The sequence below is a fragment of the Rhinolophus sinicus genome, chromosome 2 (assembly GCF_057876585.1).
Source record: "Rhinolophus sinicus isolate RSI-liver-muscle chromosome 2, RSI-T2T, whole genome shotgun sequence".
NCBI classification, from domain to species: domain Eukaryota; kingdom Metazoa; phylum Chordata; class Mammalia; order Chiroptera; family Rhinolophidae; genus Rhinolophus; species Rhinolophus sinicus.
The window spans coordinates 139353506-139371531 of NC_142502.1; the positions used below are offsets into that span (position 1 = coordinate 139353506).

Here is an 18026-nt window from a genome sequence, read left to right on the forward strand (position 1 = left end):
ACTTCACAGTTCCAATATTACCTCTACCCACAATCCCCCCTGCCCCGCCTGCTGACTCCCACACCTACCAGGCAAGGGCTCTGGTTCCAGCCTAGAAGTCACAGTTGTGAAACCAGGGGAGAGGCGGGGGGTGCCTGGGTCTGTGGGGCTGATTGGGGGAGTTGTAGGAAAAGCAAGCACTCTGAGTCAATACAGCTGGGTTTACCTTTCATTAATAGCTGAGTGGCTTCCCCCAAGTCTCAGTTTTCTCATCTCTAAAATGGGGCTCAAAATAACAATGTCTCCCCACAGAGGAGTAAAGGTTACAATGTGCCTAGCACGATGTCTGACACAGCACTGGCACTCAGGAGGCAAGAACTCCTTCTCTGACTAGCGTGGAGCTGGACCAACTTCCAACTTCATCCTCGCCCCTGACCTGAGTCAAGTCTGGATGCTGAGGAAGGCCTGGGGCTCCCCCTACCCTCTCCCAGAGATTCCCTCCCTCACTGGGAACAGGAGAGGAGAGCTTTGGGTGGGGGTGGGTTCATCCTGGGTGCTCGCCCAAGAAGCTGGGCTGGAGGGACATGAGTCTCAGGCGTCTGAGACGGCCTGACTGAATGTGGAATGGGGCCTCCCCGCCCCCCCAAGGCCCTTGGTGAAGGTGGGCACTGGGGCTTCTCCAGGGCTGGCACTAGCTGGCCAGAGGTACACTCTCTCCTTCTCTCTCTCTCTCTCTCTCTCTCTCTCTCTCTCTCTCTCACACACACACACACACACACACACACACACACACACACACAAACGCACACACCATCCCTCCCTCCCTGGCCTCCTCCCTCCTAGTCTCCGTGGTGAAGGTTTCCCTCAGGCCCATTTTTCTCATTCTTCTGGCAGCCTGAGCATAACTGTGAAAACCCAGCTCTCCCTGGCCAGGCCTAGGTTATGTAAGAGGCCCCAGAGCCCTGGGGGAAGGGCAGACAGAACCCCTACCTCCAGCCTGAGGCCTCTTCCTGCGTGGAGCCTCTCAGCTGCCCCCTCCAAATCTCTCTCTTCCCAGTCACCAGGGCCATTCCTACCCCTCCCGGCCTCATGCTCCTTGCCTACTCACATCGCCCCCCCTCAAAATTTAATCTCCACCCATTCATCCGTCCTCTTTCAAACCCAGCCTCACCTGACCTTCTTCAGAATTCTTATGGAATCAATCATGCCCAGTTCCCTCTATCCCTGCTGTCCCCTTAAAGCAATGGAATCCCCTCCCTGCTGCTTTCAACTGGAAGAAGCAGAGGAGGAGGTAGCTGTCACAGAGGCCCATGGCTCAGTCTGAGGGGATGGTCTTCATTCCCACCCAGGGGCAGACAGGAAGGCCCAAGGAAAGGGTCTGACCGAGGAAAGGCTGGCCACGTTTCTCCCAGCAGGCTTCTCCAGGGGCATTCTTGACCCAGAGGGCTCCCCCATCCAGGCATGCTCCAGGCTAAGGCCCCTGACTGACAGAGGTGGGTCCAGCTGCAATGGGCAGACCCTCCTGAGCAGACCTCAAAGAGAGGCCTGTCAACCAAAGGCCAGTGTGTGTCCAGGGGAGCATAGCTTGTATCCTCACGACTTACACACGCACTCACGGTAGGCAGACCTGTACCAGAAGCCAAAACATTATCTGAAGGTTGTTTGTGAGTGTGAAGCAAGAAGGATAAACACAACGTTTCATGGCCACAGGCCCCAAGAGTTGTGGGGCATAGAAAGACTCGCCAAGGGGTCCACTAGCCATGCCTCTCTTCCCTGGGCATAGTCAAGGTAGGTGTCGAGACTCATGCTTCTCTCCAGACATGGGTGGACGCGTGCGCCATTAAGCCTTGTCAGTCCCTGAGCCCAGTCGCCTCAGGGAGCCTTTGCCAGCCTACACTCTGATCCACATGTGGTCATTTCCTAGTTCAGCTCTCAGAGGGCAGCTCTATTTCCGCCAGTTTCACGTTCTTGGATGGCACCTTGCTGCTGCCCCAAGGTTCAATGGTTGTGGGGAATCCAGGAATGACGGCAACTCTTTCCTGGACACTGGACAGCAGGAAAGGGGAAAGAGGGTGTGGATCAAGAAGGGTCCTCTGCCCTGCCCCTTTTTCCAGGCTCAGCCACGTACTGACTTGTCCCCTCATTTCAGTAGCTGGCAGAGAGTCATAATTGAATTTGCAGTAGGGCTGAGAATGAAAAAAGAAAAGCTTTTACATGTCTGGGATTAATTTGTCCCTGATGATGCCCACATTCACACGCTCCTTTCTGCTTAGGTTTCCAGAGCATATTCTGGCCGACATTGTGAAAGAGAGAGAGAGAGAGAGCGAGAGAGAGAAAGCATGTGTGCCCTGAGTGTACACTGGGAGTGCACGTGTGCCTGTGCCTGCATTTGTGACTGTGTCGGAGAGAGCACGGTGTTTCCTGGATGGGTCTGAGCATGACGGGATGTGACAATCTGCGTGGTCTGCATGTAGGGGTGGGGGAGGGAGTCTCTAGCATGCACATCTGCAGGCAACTCTCACCCAGCCCACCTGAGAGTGAAATGTGGAATAACTGAGGTCATGCTGCTTGCTAGGAAAGGAAAGACTGGACGTGGTGGCCGAGACAGGGTGGTGTGGCGGGCCCTGCCAGGGTGTCAGGGCGGCTGCATGGTTCCTGTCACTCCGTTTCCACATGCAGAGAGCAGCAAGCCCAGTCCTTCCTGGGCAGTCCTCCCCCACACTGGAGGAGCCCACCAGAAAGGGGGTCCACTTCCCACCTGCCCTGTCTTCTTTTTAGCATTCTCCCTACTCCCTAGTACCCATGCCAGCAAAGAGCTCCTTTTCAAAATAAATCAAGCACTCGCGCTGTGTCAGGCACTGAGCACGATCTCGTGTAGCCCCCACAACACCCTGTGAGGAAAAGACCACCATCATCCAGTGTTTCAGATAAGGAAAGGAAAGTGACTTGCCCACAAGGTCACACAAGGTCACACAGCTAAGGAGCAAAGGCAGGGCTTCAGCCACTGTGTATCTGATTTTAAAAACTGCACTCTAGTAAAATCTCTCTGTTGACCAGGAGTCTGTCCGGCTGAGAACCCTTTCGTAGATTGAAGGAGCCATTGGGGCACGAAGGTCTGCTCCCATACCGTGTTCTGGTGGGTTTAGGACTCCAAATGGGAGTGCTCACAGAGCTAGACTCTCTGCATTTCCACTTCCAGGGAGATCCCAGAGAGGTGCTTTCCTGGGGCTTCAGACAATATTACCCTTCTGTCTTCCTAATCCTTTTGATATCCTCCTCCTCTCCTGGTGGGAAGCCTGGATGGTAAAAGTGCTCCAGGAAAAATAGAGGGGAAAATAGACTACGTACAAAGAAGTAAAATACACCAGCAGGTATTTTAAATACACCATGAAAAACTGAGACCAAAACAAAGGCAGAGAAACAGTACGAAACCCACATGAAGCCAACCTACAGGGAAAAGGAGCTGCAGCTAGTTGTCCCAGAAGAAGGAACAAAAGCAAACGGGGAGAGGAGGGAGAGAAAAGTTCCCAGTTGTCACGTCAGTATCTCAGCCGCCATTGAAGGACCGTGAGTGTGTCAGGCTGAATGCTCACCCTGTTCTTCTCCACACGAAGGAAACGTTTCCAAAGCTGTTCCCACATCTCAATCAGGGGATGCCCACCTGGGTCCTCTGGAAAGCCCATAATCCTACATTTATGAAACACATGGAGAGAGGATTGAGGCAAATTTGTGTTCCCTGGGGATGGAAGTGAAACAGGGAGGGGGGTGTGGGCCCAGGGGCAGGCCAGGGCTGTGCTTATAGCTCTTTCTGTCTGTCAACCTCCTGTCACCCCATCCTGGGCTGTCCACATATCTCTGGAAAAGGAAAATAAAATGGGGTATTATGTGTGTGTGAGCAAAGAATATCTTTCTCCAAAACCCCAGTAGAGAAAATAAAGGCAGGGGATTGAATCTTCTGGATATAAAAGTCTTATCAAGTTTTACTGAACTATTTTTTAACAGATGAGAGTGATTTCCATGTTGCCGCAAGAATGAATCTCAAATGTGGAGAACTAACTGAATTTCAGAATATAAGGATCCTATTTGAAATGGCTCTGAGGACCTGGATATTTAAAGAGAACTTGCAATGAAACACTTAGTAAAGTCCCTTCAGTGAAGAAAGCAGACATCTCATTAAGGGTAGAGATGTGATTCAAGCCTCAGAGGTGCAGACTAAGGGCTGGAAAAGGAGGGGATATTCAAGCCTACCAGGTTTCAATGGTGGACGGACACCAGGGCAGGTCAGAGGAAACACCCCAGAGGAAGGGGCCAAGCAGAGACCTGAGCGATAAGCAAATGCCAGGCCTGCAAATGGTTCACCTCTGCAGAGCAGAAGGAAAGGCAACAGATGAAGTAAGAAAGGCAAGCAAGCAGTGGCTTCTGGAGGGGACATGTGCCAGTATGGTTCACCTCCCTCCTGAGGATGGTGGGGAACCAGGGCCAGGTCCAGATTTGACTGTTTGTGAACAACGAATAGGGGAGTAGAGAAGAAGAAGGCTGAAGGAGTGACACTTGGGTTTCAATGATGCTGGCCTGCTGGGGGCCTGATTGTAAGTGGAGGTGATGGTAATAGGAAGAGAAGTAACTTGATCCAGAGAGATTCGAGAGCCAGAATCTGTGGGATCTAGTGATGTTTTGGATAAGGGGTTAGGAGGAGGTAGGACTCAAAGATGCCTCCCCTATGCCCAGCTTCAGTGACTTGGTGTATAGAGGGAACAACAGAGCAGAAACTGTTTTCATGGGGTGGAGGGTGGAGAGGTGGAGTGGGAGGTCTTGAGTTTGTGGTACCTATTCGTCACCCTGGGGAAGATACCCACTAGGGAAGTAGTTGGATAACGGGGCTGTAGCACAGAGCAGAAACGGGGCTAGAGGTAGGTATTCTGGGGTCAGTAGCCTCTGGAGAGTAATGGAAACCATAGGAGTGGGTTAGGCTGCTGAGGAGGCATGCAGTGTCAGAAGAACAGAGGGCAAGGGAAAGAGAACAGAGAAGGATGCCACCAGGGAGAAAAGTGGAAAATTGGGTGACTTTTTGTGACTCAAAGCGTATCAAGAAGCAAAGAACTTTCAGCACTGCCAGCTGCTGCAAGAATCAGGAAGGGTAAGCGTCCACAGATTTAACAACCAGAGGGCTAGATGGGGCCCTGGTGTGAATTAGAAAAAGGTGCTCTTTCCTCAAGTTAGTTTACTTCTATCAGAAACTACTGTAACACGCTGATTTTATTAGAACAAAATACTTTACTGCCATCTGTGGGAAAATTGTTATAATAAATAATAAATGTATGATGTCTTAGATGTGGTGCCTGTATACGGCAGCCCTGGTTATTGGTGACTGCAGTAAAATCAGCCTTCAGGGGAGCAGAACAAACTTTACCAGAAAAGATGCTTTGAGTTGTGGGTAGCATACTACCCAACCAAAGATGGCTTAAACAATAAGGAATTTATGGTCCTACATAACAAAACATCTGGAGGGAGTGCAGTTCCAGAGTTGGTTCTTTCCCAATAGCTTCCCAGAAAATCAGTTCTTTGGCATCCTCTGGGTGTTTGCATTTTTCCTCAGGCTTGTCCCCTCAGGGTCACAAGATGGCAGCCATGGCTCCCGTCATTACATTTTTCCACAACAAGATTAAAAGGCAAAGATGAAGATGAGTCCCCTTGTGTGTCCTTTGTCACTAGGGATAAAACTTGCTGAGAAACTTTACAGGAGAGATCCAAGATGGCAAAGTAGATAAACATTGTGCCTACGTCCTTCCATGAGCACATTAAAATTACAACTAAATTATAGAACAATCAATCTGGAGAACCAACTGAAATCTAGCCAAACAGAAGTTCTATAACTAAAAATGTAAAGAAGAAGTCATGTCAAGACTGGTAGGAGGGGCAGGGACTCTAAACGGGCCCCAAACTTCCCTGTGGCAGTTCAGAATCAGGATGGATATCTTGGCTGTGAAGTTTGCCCCTGGAGGAGCAAGGGACCCCAGGCTCCCACACCAGGCTCCCCAGCCTTGAGTACTGGTGCCAGGAAGAGGAGTCCCCACAACATCTGGCTGTGAAAATCAGTGGGGATTCCAACCGTTCAGGGGTGATGGAAGGCTGAGGGAAACCCAGACATCCACTTAAACGACTCGCACACAAACTTATTCTGTCGCAGGCACTCACCTTGAGCTTCAGCGAAGGGATGGTGACTCAGAGGGCCTCGGCGACATACAGGGGGCAGACTGAGGTGTGTGGCTGCAGAAGGAGGACTGGAGGACAGTCAGCATTTTCCCTGTGAGGGGTCCTTCTCCTGTGCAAGGAGCAGGTGGGCGCCATCTTTCCTGTGTTGAGCCCGCCCCAACAGGCCAAATCTGAATCTGATTGGCCTGGTGAGTTCTGCTGTTCCATTCTGCTGACTCACTGGGACCCCGCCCAACCCAACTCGATTACCACCAAAGGCACTTTCTCGGCAAGCAGCCAGCCCCACCCACCCTACACTCTTTCTTGCAAAACTATTGCATTCTGGCAGGCCCCCAGCAGGTGGCAACTGGACTCAGTGTGCTCTGAGACTTTTGCTGAGTAGCTCCAGGCTCAGCACTGGCATCAAGCCAGAAATTACATTTACCTGGTGACCACAACTCTTCCCACTCTAGTGACTCCCTGAGATCCTGCCTCACCACCTCTCATACCTCACGAAGCTTTATCAGTGGCTGAACCTTAAGGGAGATGGCAGGTAGCAGCAGGCCTCCGGGTGTCCTGGCTTTTTGCGAAGTTACCCCAGGCCCAGTACTAGTGGCAGCCATCCTCAGTTCACAGTGTGGCCTCTCCCACATGCCTCCAGGTTTAGCACAGGCAGCAAACAACTGCAGATCACTTTGTAGCTCCTACCAGGTAGCCCCCAGCCAGTCACAGGCAGTGGCTAACCTGGGCTTGTACCACAGCCCTTCCCAAGAGGCCCCAGAACCAGCACACTTAGAGGTTAGCTTCAGACCACAGCAGAGCACTGCCCAATTAGCCCCACAAGTGGCACACACAAAGGGTGGTCTCAACAGGATTCTCAACTGAGAACCCCACTCAGTAGGGTAAGCCTCCTGCACAGCAGCCCAAAAAGTGTGGATGTGGCAAAACCCCACACCCAGTCAGTCTAAGGGTCATTCCCACCCACTAACATGCCAATAGCAATCAAGGCTCAACTATAACAGGAAAGCACACACAACCCATACAAGGGACACTCCTGGAGCGCCCAGCATAGGTGACCAGGGAGACTGTGCTAGGGGCCCCACAGGGCAACTATCACATAAGGCCACTTGGCAACATTGAGAAACATAGCAGATCTACCTAATACATAGATACAAACACAGAGAGGCAGCCAAAATGAGGAAACAAAGAAATGCATCCCAAATGAAAGATTAGGAGGAAGATCCAGAAAAAGAACTAAATGAAATGGAGGCAAACAACCTACCAGAGACAGAGTTCAAAACAATTGCTATAAGGAACTTAGTGAGAATTTCAGCAAAAAGATTACAAACATAAAAAAGGACATAGAAACAATAAAAAAAAGAACCAGTCAGAAGTGAAGAATCAAATAACTGAAATAAAGAATGCACTAGCAGGAATCACCAGCAGACTAGATGAGGCAGAGGATCAAGTCAGTGATTTGGAAAGCAAGGTAGCAGAAAACACCCAAATGGAACAACAAAAACAAAAAAAGAATCCAAAAAAATGAGGATAGTTTAACAGACTCTGAAACAATATCAAGCATAACAACATTTGCATCACAGGGGTACCAGAAGGACAAGAGAGAAAGCAAAGGATTGAGAACCTATTTGAAAAAATAATGACATAAAACTTTCCTAACCTGGTGAAGGAAATAGACATAAAAGTCCAGAAAGCACAGAGTCCCAAACAAGATGAATTCAAACAGGTCCACACCTAGACACATGATAATTAAAATGGCAAAGGTTAAAGACAAAGAAAGAATCCTAAAAGCAGCAAGAGAAAGGCAATTAGTAACTTATCAGGGAGCTCTCATAAGACTGTCAGTTTATTTCTCAACAGAAACTTTGCAGGCCAGAAGGGATTGACACAAAATATTCAAAGTGATGAAAAGCAAGGACCTACAACCCAGACTACTCTACCCAGCAAGGTTATAATTTAAAATCGAAGGACAGATAAAGAGCTTCCCAGACAAGAAAAAGCTAAAGGAGTTCAACACCACCAAACCAATATTACAAGGAATGTTAGAGAGACTTCTTTAAGACAAAAAATAATAATAATAGTAATCAAAATAATGAATAATAAAATAGTAATAGCTACGTATCTATCAACAATTACTTTCAATGAAAATGGATTAAATGCTCCAATCAAAAGACATAAGAGGGCTGAATGCATAAGAAAACAAAACCCTTACATATGCTGCCTACAAGAGATTCACCTCAGATCGAAAGACACACACAGACAGAAAAAGGGCTAGAAAAAGATATTTCATGAAAATGGAAATGAAAAAAAAATCTGGGGTAGCAATAGTTATACCAGACAAAACAGACTTTGAAACAAAGGCTATAACAAGAGACAAAGAAGGACCCAGTAATCCCACCTTCAGGGTATTTATCTGAAGAACCCAAAATGCTGCTTTGACGGGACGTGTGCATCCATATGTTCATTGCAGCATGTTCACAATGGACAAGATGTGGAGGCAGCCTGGGTGTCCATCAATGGATGACTGGATAAAGAAGAGGTGGCACATATATACAGTGGAATATTGCTCGTACATGCAAGGCACTGAGTTCTTGCCATCTGTGACGGCATGGATGGACCTGGAGGGTGTTGTGCTGAGTGGAGTATAATATCAGACAGAGAAAGACAGATGCAATGTCATTTTGCTTATATGTGGAATCTAAGAATAAAATTAACACAAAAAAACAGAAAAAAAACTCATAGATACAGAAAACATTTTAATGATTGCCAGATGGGAGGGGTTTTGGGGGTGTGGGTAAAGGAAGGGGAAGGGATTAAGAAATACAAATTGGTTGTTGCAAAGTAGTTATAGGGATGTAGGGTACAGCATAAGGGATATAATCAATAATATTGTAATAACGATGGTGTCAGATGGGTACGAGATTTGTTGGGGTGATAGATGGGAGTGGGTTGGGGGCAGGGTGAATAAGGTGAAGGGATTGAACAGTACAAATTGGTAGTTATAAAACAGTCATGGGCATGTAAAGTAAAGCATAGGCAATATAGTGAATGATACGGTAATAACTACGTATAGTGTCGGGTGGGTACTAGACTAGTCAGGGGGATCACTCCTTAAATGATATAAATGTCTAACCACTATGCTGTACACCTGAAATTCATATAAAATAATATTGAATGTCAACTGTAATTGATAAATTTATAAAGGGGGGAAAAGATGAAGGTGAATAAGTGGTCCAAATTTCCAGGTATAAAATAAATAAGTCATGGGGATGTAATGTACAGCATGGGGAATATAGTCAAGAATATTGTGATAGCAGGTACAGTGTCGGGTGGTTGCTGAACTTACGATGATCACATCTTTAGGTATATAAATATTGAATAACTATGGTGTATCCCTGAAACTAATATAATATTGTATGTTAGCTAAATTTTAATAAAAATCTTCGAAGAAAACTTTCCCAGCTGGTCCTGAGCCCCCATAACCACCACCACCTTCCCCTCACATCTCATTGATCATCAATGAGTCACATGCCTCTTCCTCAACCAATCACTGGCAAGGGTAATGACTTCACTGTGATTGGTTTGATCTAACAAGACACCTCTTTCTAGGACTGGGGTTGGACTCCTTTCTCAGAAAATCACAACAGAGAGAGCTGAACAGTATCAGGGTTCTTTCAGCAAAGAGGAACAGAGAGGGCATGGCTGTTGGAGAAGGGGACCCACAGAGTCTGCCACAGGAATAAAGTCAGACCACAGTGGGTGGAGGGTTGTGAGGTGAGGCGACATGGAGACAGCAGGTGTAGACAATGCTCTCTAGAACTTTGGGAAGGGACAGGTCATAACTGCAGGGAGAAATGGAGAGTGGAAAGGGTATTTTTACTGTGCCCTAAACATGTCTGAAACTTCTTGTCCAAAACTGACTTCATGAATGGTACCACCACTCATGAAGCCAGACAACTGGGAGTCATTTGAATTTATCTCCCATCCCACATACCCTGGCCCCCTTCAGCCCTAACTAGTGAAACCTACAGGTCTTTCCAGTCTAATTGTTCAGTATCTGTAGAATCCACTATCCCTACGCCAGATTTTTGCAACAGCATCACTACCAGCATTTTGAACTGGATAATTGTTTGTTGGGGTGGGGGGCTGTCCTGTGCCTTGAAGGATGCTTAGCAACTCCTGGATGCCAGTAGCACCCTCACCCCCCACCCTTCAATCATGACAATCAAAAACATCTCCAGACACTGCCAAATATGCCCTGGGGAGCAAAATTTCCCCTGGTTGAGAACCACTGCCCTGTGCCTATGTGGAAATTCTTATAGGTCTTTGAACCAGTTTCTGGTTATGGCCAGTCTTTGCACACTCTCTTCCGTCTCATCTTTTCCACCCCCTGCTCTGATCCTGGTACCCTTGTTCATCTATCAGTGTATTGTAATTGACTATCTACTTGTGTCTCTTTTCTACTCAGTTGTGAGCTCTGGGAAGGCGGGAAATTTGCTTATCTTGCTCAACATTGTATGTTGTAGACCCTAGCACCCTGCCTGGTACACACATAGCCATATATATATATATTTCTTTAACAAATGAAAACAAAAAGGAATGAATGAATGAATGAATGAATGAATGAATGAATGGCTCCTTCCCTGCCTTTCAGATCTTCCCCCAGTTGGCTGCTGGGGGAGATGTCAGGAGATGTCAGACCCATGGCTAATTCAGACAGTGTCACACAGTGTCCTGAGCAATTGTTCTTCACTGTTGGTGATCAAAGACCATGTTGAGAATTGGGGAGATCACTGAACCCTCCACCCCCTCAAAGGTCTTAGGCTTATACAACCTCAAACCCACCCATGTGCCCCCAGACGACTCCTATCTCTCAAGAGAGGAACTAAGCTAGAATAATTTTTCAAAACCCCCGATTCTCATCAAGGCCAGTCCAGCTTTAAGTCCTTCTGTGTTCTTCCCTGCCTCCAGGATGAAGTGCTAACTCCTCAACTGCACACAAAAAGCCCTTCAGCACCGGGCCTCAGCCTCCCAAACCCTGTTCCCTCTCATCTCTCCACATGTCTCCCTGCAGGCTCCCTCTCCCTCGACTATGCCATGAACTAGCCCGGCTCTGACAGCTCCACACTTGGCCTCCCTCTCTGTAGCTTGGCACACCTTTCCCCCTCTTAGCCGCTGGGCCCGTCCAACACTCTGCTCAGATGATATTCCTTCTTGAGAGTCTCCTGCCCTCCCTATCCCTACCCACATAAGGGTACTAACAACCATGGTTTCCTGATACAATTTTCAGGAGCTATGGAAGGTCAGGCGTCATATGTAACTCATTGCTGGATCCTCAGGACCTGCTTTCAGGCTACCATGTTGAATATATCAATAAATGTTTGCTGGCCATAGTATCTCCTTGCCATCCACTCCCTGAGTTTTGCATGGTGGACCCCAGCTCTAATAATAAAGCCAGCTTTAGACTGAACCCGCTCCTGCCCAGTAAGGGCAGAGCAGAGAGAGACTGCAAGCTCTTGGTGAGCTAGTTGAGGAGCTAGATCAGCCCTTCTGAATGTTTCATTTTCACAAAGCCATTAAGTTCCCTTTATTAGTTTGTGTAATGTGTTCTATTATCTGCAACACAGAACAGCAGACTGACCTTCTCAGAAGCTTTGGACCCCGGTCCCTGCTGCATGTTCTGTGTGAGGTGTGGTTACCTGGCTCCAGGGTTTAGGTGTCAGGGTCTCAGGACTAGCCACCCAGGTTCTCAGGGCCCGTAGAGAGCTGGACAGTGAGGGCCACCTCCAGCCTGACCTCGCCTGAAGAGAGCAGCACTCAGCACGCGGGGTGTAGCTCCCTCTTCCTGGAGGCTTCAGGTCATTAGCCCTGTGCCAGTCACCCCCCCGTCCTGCCAATCAGGTGGGGACATGGCAGGGCCTCCGTCTAAGTTCCAGAGTGCAGGGAAGAGCCAAAGGGTCTGGAAGGATCACTCTGGAGCTTTGGGCCTCAGCTGGGGAAGCAGACTCACAGGGGGAAATAGGAGAAGCCTCCTGGGTAACAGGAGAGGAGGCGGCCAGCGCTGAGCTCCCGAGTTCCAGGCCCTCAGGCAAGAGAGGCAGAGGTTTCTATTTGGGAAACATGATGTTTTCATGCTTTTTTGCTTTTATTCTAAGTATGTTCCTGCTACTCCTGTACATTAAGCTTGATTCCTACAGATGTCAGACCCATGTCTAATGCCTAAGCTTCAGACCATAAGAAAAAGGTGTGTCTGTCCAGACCAAATCTTGAAAGCAGAATGAGGAAGCAGAGGGAAGGAACTGCAAGAAATCCTCAGTGTGGGGGACAAGGCCACAGCCAGGAAACCAGCAAACCTCTCTGCCTGGAGAGTTTCTGACGCAACCTGTTCCTTGGGGCTCCACTTGTATAAAGCAGAACCTCTTCCCAGGTGTGGTCAAAGAAACCAGAAGAAACCAGAAGGAACAGGTGACTACCACCCAAGCAAAGAGCACCTAGGAAAGGAAGAGATGTCTGAGTGAAGGGGAAGGGGAAGGTAGCAAGTATTGGAGAGGCAGCACACGCTGCAGCCTTAGGCAGGCAGGCCAGACACCAAGCTTCAGAGCCCACCCCAGGGTGCCAAGCAGTCTTCTCAAAGGACTCACAGTACCACTCAGAATCCTAAGCCACAGATGGCACACACCCCACTCCTACCCTGCCCACCGAGACACGGGCCTTACCCAGTCACTCCCCATTCAGGTCCTAGAGAAATATACACCAACACAGCTTCGTGGTTCCAATTGTTTTATACTGAAATGCACATGGGATGATCCAAAAAGGCTTGGACTGGGAGAGAAGGAAATAATGAAGGCAGGTGATCCCCGGGCTTGGTGTTACGAACTGTCGGAGTATGTGCCAGTCCGTCTGTCTGTCTGCCCACCATGGCACGATGGTCAGGCCTGGAGGTCTAGAAGCTCTTGGCTGAGCTGGGCAGAGGAAGTAGCCAGTCCTGGACTGGACAGTCCTCAGCTGAAGGGCTTCACCAGCTTCATGGCAGCATAATTCTGGAGGGAGGGAAGAGACAAGGACATGTGGTAATGGCTTCCAGGAGGGATGGAGCAGGGAAAGGAGGCTCATCCACTCAACCCCTAGCCTGCACCTTGCACGCAACACCCCCTGCACCTCCCTCAGCACAGCGCTGTACCCTCCTGGTGCTCTTGCCAATCACACAAGGCCAGACCTTTCTGAAATTCCACTGGCACCCTCCCTCCTAGGGACCACAGGGGCCTGAACTGCTATCTTCTCCCCCATCCGTCCAGGCCCCACTCCCATGTTCCACCAGCTGCCACGAGGACTCTGATCCCCAGGGCCTGCCTGGGATTCTTCCGTCACACAAGTGGCCTGAAGGCATGGCCATGATTCTCCCCCCCTCCTACCCCTACCATGGGAACCCAGGGCTCATTGACCACCTTGCTCCTGTTCAGAAAGCAAGAGAAAGAGAGAGAGTTAGGGGGTGGGGTGTACAGGAATGACCCACAACACAGGCCAGCACCTGGGATGGGTCATCCCCCATTAGGCCCGGCTGTTGTAGGACTGAGAGGAATCTCCCCTCCCCACTCACCCCGTCCCCCAAACCATGAAAACACATACAACACAACACGGGGCTTCTAATTGGGACAGTATGTTCCCCAGCGTCAGCCTGGGAAAGCCAACTCTGGAAACAAAGCCTTCCGCCAGATCACCTCCTGCCTCCCCACCCTGGCCCTGCTCCAGGCTGGCTGTGGGCGAGCTGGGAGGAATCAGACAGGCTGCCCTCCTGTCCCCCATGCCAGGGGATTTCCCAAGAGGGTGGGCAATTAGACCAACTGGAGGGGAGCAGCCCTGGCCTCGGGCCCCTTTCTACCAGGCCCTCTGCCCCCCAAGGCCTAAAAGCCAGGTGAAAATCTTCAGACCCACCAGATGATTGGTCGACTTGACTGGAGAGAAGCAGGATTTACCCAGGTTGCAACAAAGGCCTGCCAATAAAACCAGTCTGCAGCCTCAGGCCCAAGCTACCCCTTTAGCCCTGGACCCCGCACATCAAATCTGACCCCCACATGCCAGCTCTGGGAGGGGGAAGGCAGGGTTGGTATTTTAAATAGGATAACTTCCAGAAGGACTCAAAGGAAGGTGATGCCACTTTGGGGACCCAGAAAACAGGGAGGACACTGACCAGGGCCACCGTCAAAGTGCACCTCTGCTCCTGCCCACAGGGCCTGGGCTAAGGCTGCCCCAGGGACACGGAGGGCCCCAGGCTGGGAGTGACTGGAAAGCTTCCCTCCCTCTCTCAGCCAGCAGCGGGGCCTCCTTCCTCAGACCCCCACACACCTAGTCTGCTGCCCAAGTGCCTTTCAGCGCAGGGCCCAGCTGGCCAGGGGCGGGAGCTATGTATAGAAAGGCGGTGGTGGTTTTGGACCTGCCCCTGCCTCTGCCCTCCCCGTGGCTCTTCAGGAGGAGGCCGACTTGCCGAGCAGCCCCTCTCCAGGGAAAGTGAAAGAGCTCCTGTAACCACAGTACTGATCACAGCAGGTCAGAGCTTTCCTAGCCCAGCCCTGTACTCATGCGGGTGGGAGGGCCTTGCCAAGGTCACACAGGAAGCCATCAGCAGAGCCAGAGCCCAGCCAACACCTCCTGACTCCGAGCACAGAGCTCCATCCTGTACAGCAGCGATTCTCCTACCCGAATGTGCCCAGATTCTTCTCAGCCGACCTGGGGCCGGCCCAGGACTCTGCATTTCTAGCCAGTTCCCTGGTGTTGCTCCTCAGACCACCCCTTTGAGGAGCCACGGTCTGCACCAGCTCTGCCAAAATCCCCCCAGCCTGAGCCTCACGACTTCATTGCACCCATGTTTTCCCTCCTTCACCAGCTTCGATGTGTCTCCCAGGAGACTGAGCTCCCCAGGGGCACAATTCTCATTACCTTGCCCCATCACCACAACGCATCCCCGCCTCCTGGACACACGTCTCAGGCTTAAAAATGTCTTCATCTGAACTGAATGAGGCCAGCCAGATACACTCAAAATGAGAGAATGGGAGTCTGAGGGCCACAGGGCAAGGGGGACCTCACCTCCCCAACTTGGCACCCTGGGCCTGCCCGATAGGGGGAAACACGGAGGCACAGACCTGGGCCTGACACCAGATCCCAGGTTACCCCGGGCAGCTTACACTCTAGGACACCATACTTGCACATGCCCTCCCGTGGGCCAGTATCTAACCTTGTATTTGTAATTTCATCTTCCTCTGCTTTGAGAGGGCCCCCCAAACTACAAGCTTCCGATCCCCCCAGACTGCAGCAATATTTGGCCTATCAGCCATGACTCTTCTTGCTGAGCCTCAGAACATATTTCGGCAAGGTGCTCCAGGCAACCACAACCAGCACAGAGGGCCTGACCTGCAGCCAGACACATCAGCCATCCTGGACCTACACCCTCCTTTGTCACTTACGGCCCAGATCAGACAGTCTCCTCTGATGTTCCCCATGGAGTGGGGGGGGGATGAGAGAGAAGGTGAGGGGATTAGAAAGCACAATCGGTAACCACAGGATGGCCACAGGGATATGAAAATCAATTTGGGGAATATAATCAATAATGTTGTAAAGATTTTGTAGGGTATCCGATGGACACTTGTCTCCTTAGGGAGACCACCTCAGGGATGATGTAGATGCCTGATCACTGCACTGTACACCTGAAGCTGAAGCTGAACAATAATGAATGCAAACTATAATTTTACATATATATAGTCACAAGAAGCGGAGTACAGCATTAGGAATAGAGACAGTGGAAATGTAACGGCTATATGCGATGTCAGAGGGGTAGTAGATTAGGAAAGGGGGTTATCACTTTGTGAGGGGTATAAATGATAAATATCTAACTATTACAGTGTTTTGTACACATGAAACTAATAAATAAAAAAATTTTTTAAAGAAATGTTAAAAAAAAAAGTTAAGTTCCTGGAGGCGTCTCATCAACATTATAATGATGACGGTTGCAATGCATTTCTAATACCTCAGGACCTGCAGATATAAGGGCTTTCTGGTCACATGGGAGAGAGCACTCACTCCATCCACCACCTCCACCTGGAGGATTCACAAAGCAACAGACGCACAGGCCAGTGATTTCCAGAGCACGCTGTGGGCACACTGCACGTGGCCGGTGGCCTGGTGCTGACCGGGACTGAGACCCACAGTGTCCAGGACCCTGGACTGGAACTTGTGCACAGACTGCCCTACAGCCCTGAGCCAGCCCCTTCCCCTCTCTGGGTCCCTGTTTCTTTGCCATTCAAATCAGAGTGATGCCAATCAACGATGCTGATTATGCCATTCTCTCTATTTTTATATCAGTTTGAAATTTTCATATTAAAAAGGTGTGTGTTTTTTTATTTAAAGAACATTAAAAATCAGGTATCAGCCTGGGAATACTGTGATCCCTTCAAGGTCTGAAGTTCCAGAAGTACTGGGGTGGGGGGCTGGAGCATCTTCAGGGTTCCCCTAATGAGCTGTGAGGACCAGGGAAGCCCAGACGAAGGCAAAAGACCCAGATCCTGATCCCTTGGGGAGGGCCCCATGGAGGTAGGGGCATAGCAGCTACCTTCTTACCAGGTGAGAGGGACCCCCAATGTGCACTGTGCCAAGTGAGAGGCTCCTGGGCCACCACCTGTCCAGCTGCATCTTCCCCCATGCCTGCCCTGCTGCAGGAGGCAGGACACTCTCTACCAAGGTCCTCAGATGGGCACTGAGACCCTCTCCTGGCCCCAGGTGTCCCCTCTGGACTTCAGCAAGTGCCCTCCTCACAAAGGGGCCCTCTCCTCCGGTCTGCCGTCCACACCTTCCCTTCCCTTTCAGACCCAGTTCCACACCCTCCTTCAGGAAGTTTCCCCCACCCACCACTGCCCAAGGGGGCTCACCTTCTACCAACCCTTTGATTACATAGTCCCAGGGCTTCCTGAGGACAGCTATGTCTCCCCATCAAGGGCAAGAGCTCAGTTTCCCCTATTGGACTAAGTGCATCTGAGGGTAGGACTTTCTCTCCCTACCAGACTCAGGATTCCCCAGAGTAAGGGTCATGTCTCCCTCATCAGACCATGGGCAGAGGCTACTTCTCTCCATCAGACTGGGGTCTCTGAGAACCATGGAGACTCTCCATGAGACGAGGTACTGTTGGCGGTGAAGAGCTGTACCTCCCACATCAGACCAGGCGCTTCTCCAAGACCATGCCTGTGCCTCCCGCTCAGAGGTGCTCACCGGGAAGGCGTAGATGAAGATGCCCAAGAACAGCAGGAGGATGAAGAGAATGATGAAGAGGATGATGGCACACCGGAACCTCCGCCACAGGATGAACTTCATCGTCTTGTACGGGGAGGTAAACCAGAGGAAGGAGGTGTCTGGGCGCCTGGAAGTGAGACCCCAGAGGTCAGCAGGGCACTCCTGTCAGGGCTGCTTTCTCCAAGTCCAGCTCCCACGTCGCCCAGGCTCTCCATAGCTCCTGCCCTAAAACTCAGCCCTTTGCACCTACACTCCCTTCTCCCCCAAGGCTTTGCTACAGTGTGACCCCACCCATGCTGCCCTGCTCCTCTTCCTGGTGCCACCAAGCCTACACCCTTGGCGCCCAGTTCTCAGCCACCCTGTCCAGACACCTTCTCTGCTGCCTTCTCTCCTTCCCGACCCAGGACTTAATCACAGACTTGAGGTTTGGGAGCTGGGCAGAGCCTCGAGGGGCTGTTATATGAGGTGAGCTATGGCCCACTGAGGCCCGGAGTAGCCAATCCACCTGCCTAGATGCACATCGCTGGTCTGTGGTCAGGGAAGGACGGCGGGAAATGAACCCA

General features: G+C 50.3%; 1 protein-coding gene across 23 annotated transcripts in view; it reads right to left on the reverse strand.

The window, feature by feature from the left end:
- Positions 1–12952: 12952 nt before the first annotated feature.
- The window catches only part of DYSF (dysferlin), a 200559-nt gene continuing 195485 nt past the window's right edge, over positions 12953–18026 (reverse strand). For all 23 annotated transcript variants that reach the window (XM_019718953.3, XM_074332153.2, XM_074332151.2 and 20 more), the window contains 2 exons: positions 17443–17590; positions 12953–13229 (listed from right to left, as the gene is read on the reverse strand). In XM_019718953.3, coding sequence (XP_019574512.3) covers positions 13191–13229; positions 17443–17590 — 187 coding nt within the window. In that variant the 3' untranslated portion in view covers positions 12953–13190. The remainder of the gene's footprint in view (positions 13230–17442; positions 17591–18026) is intronic.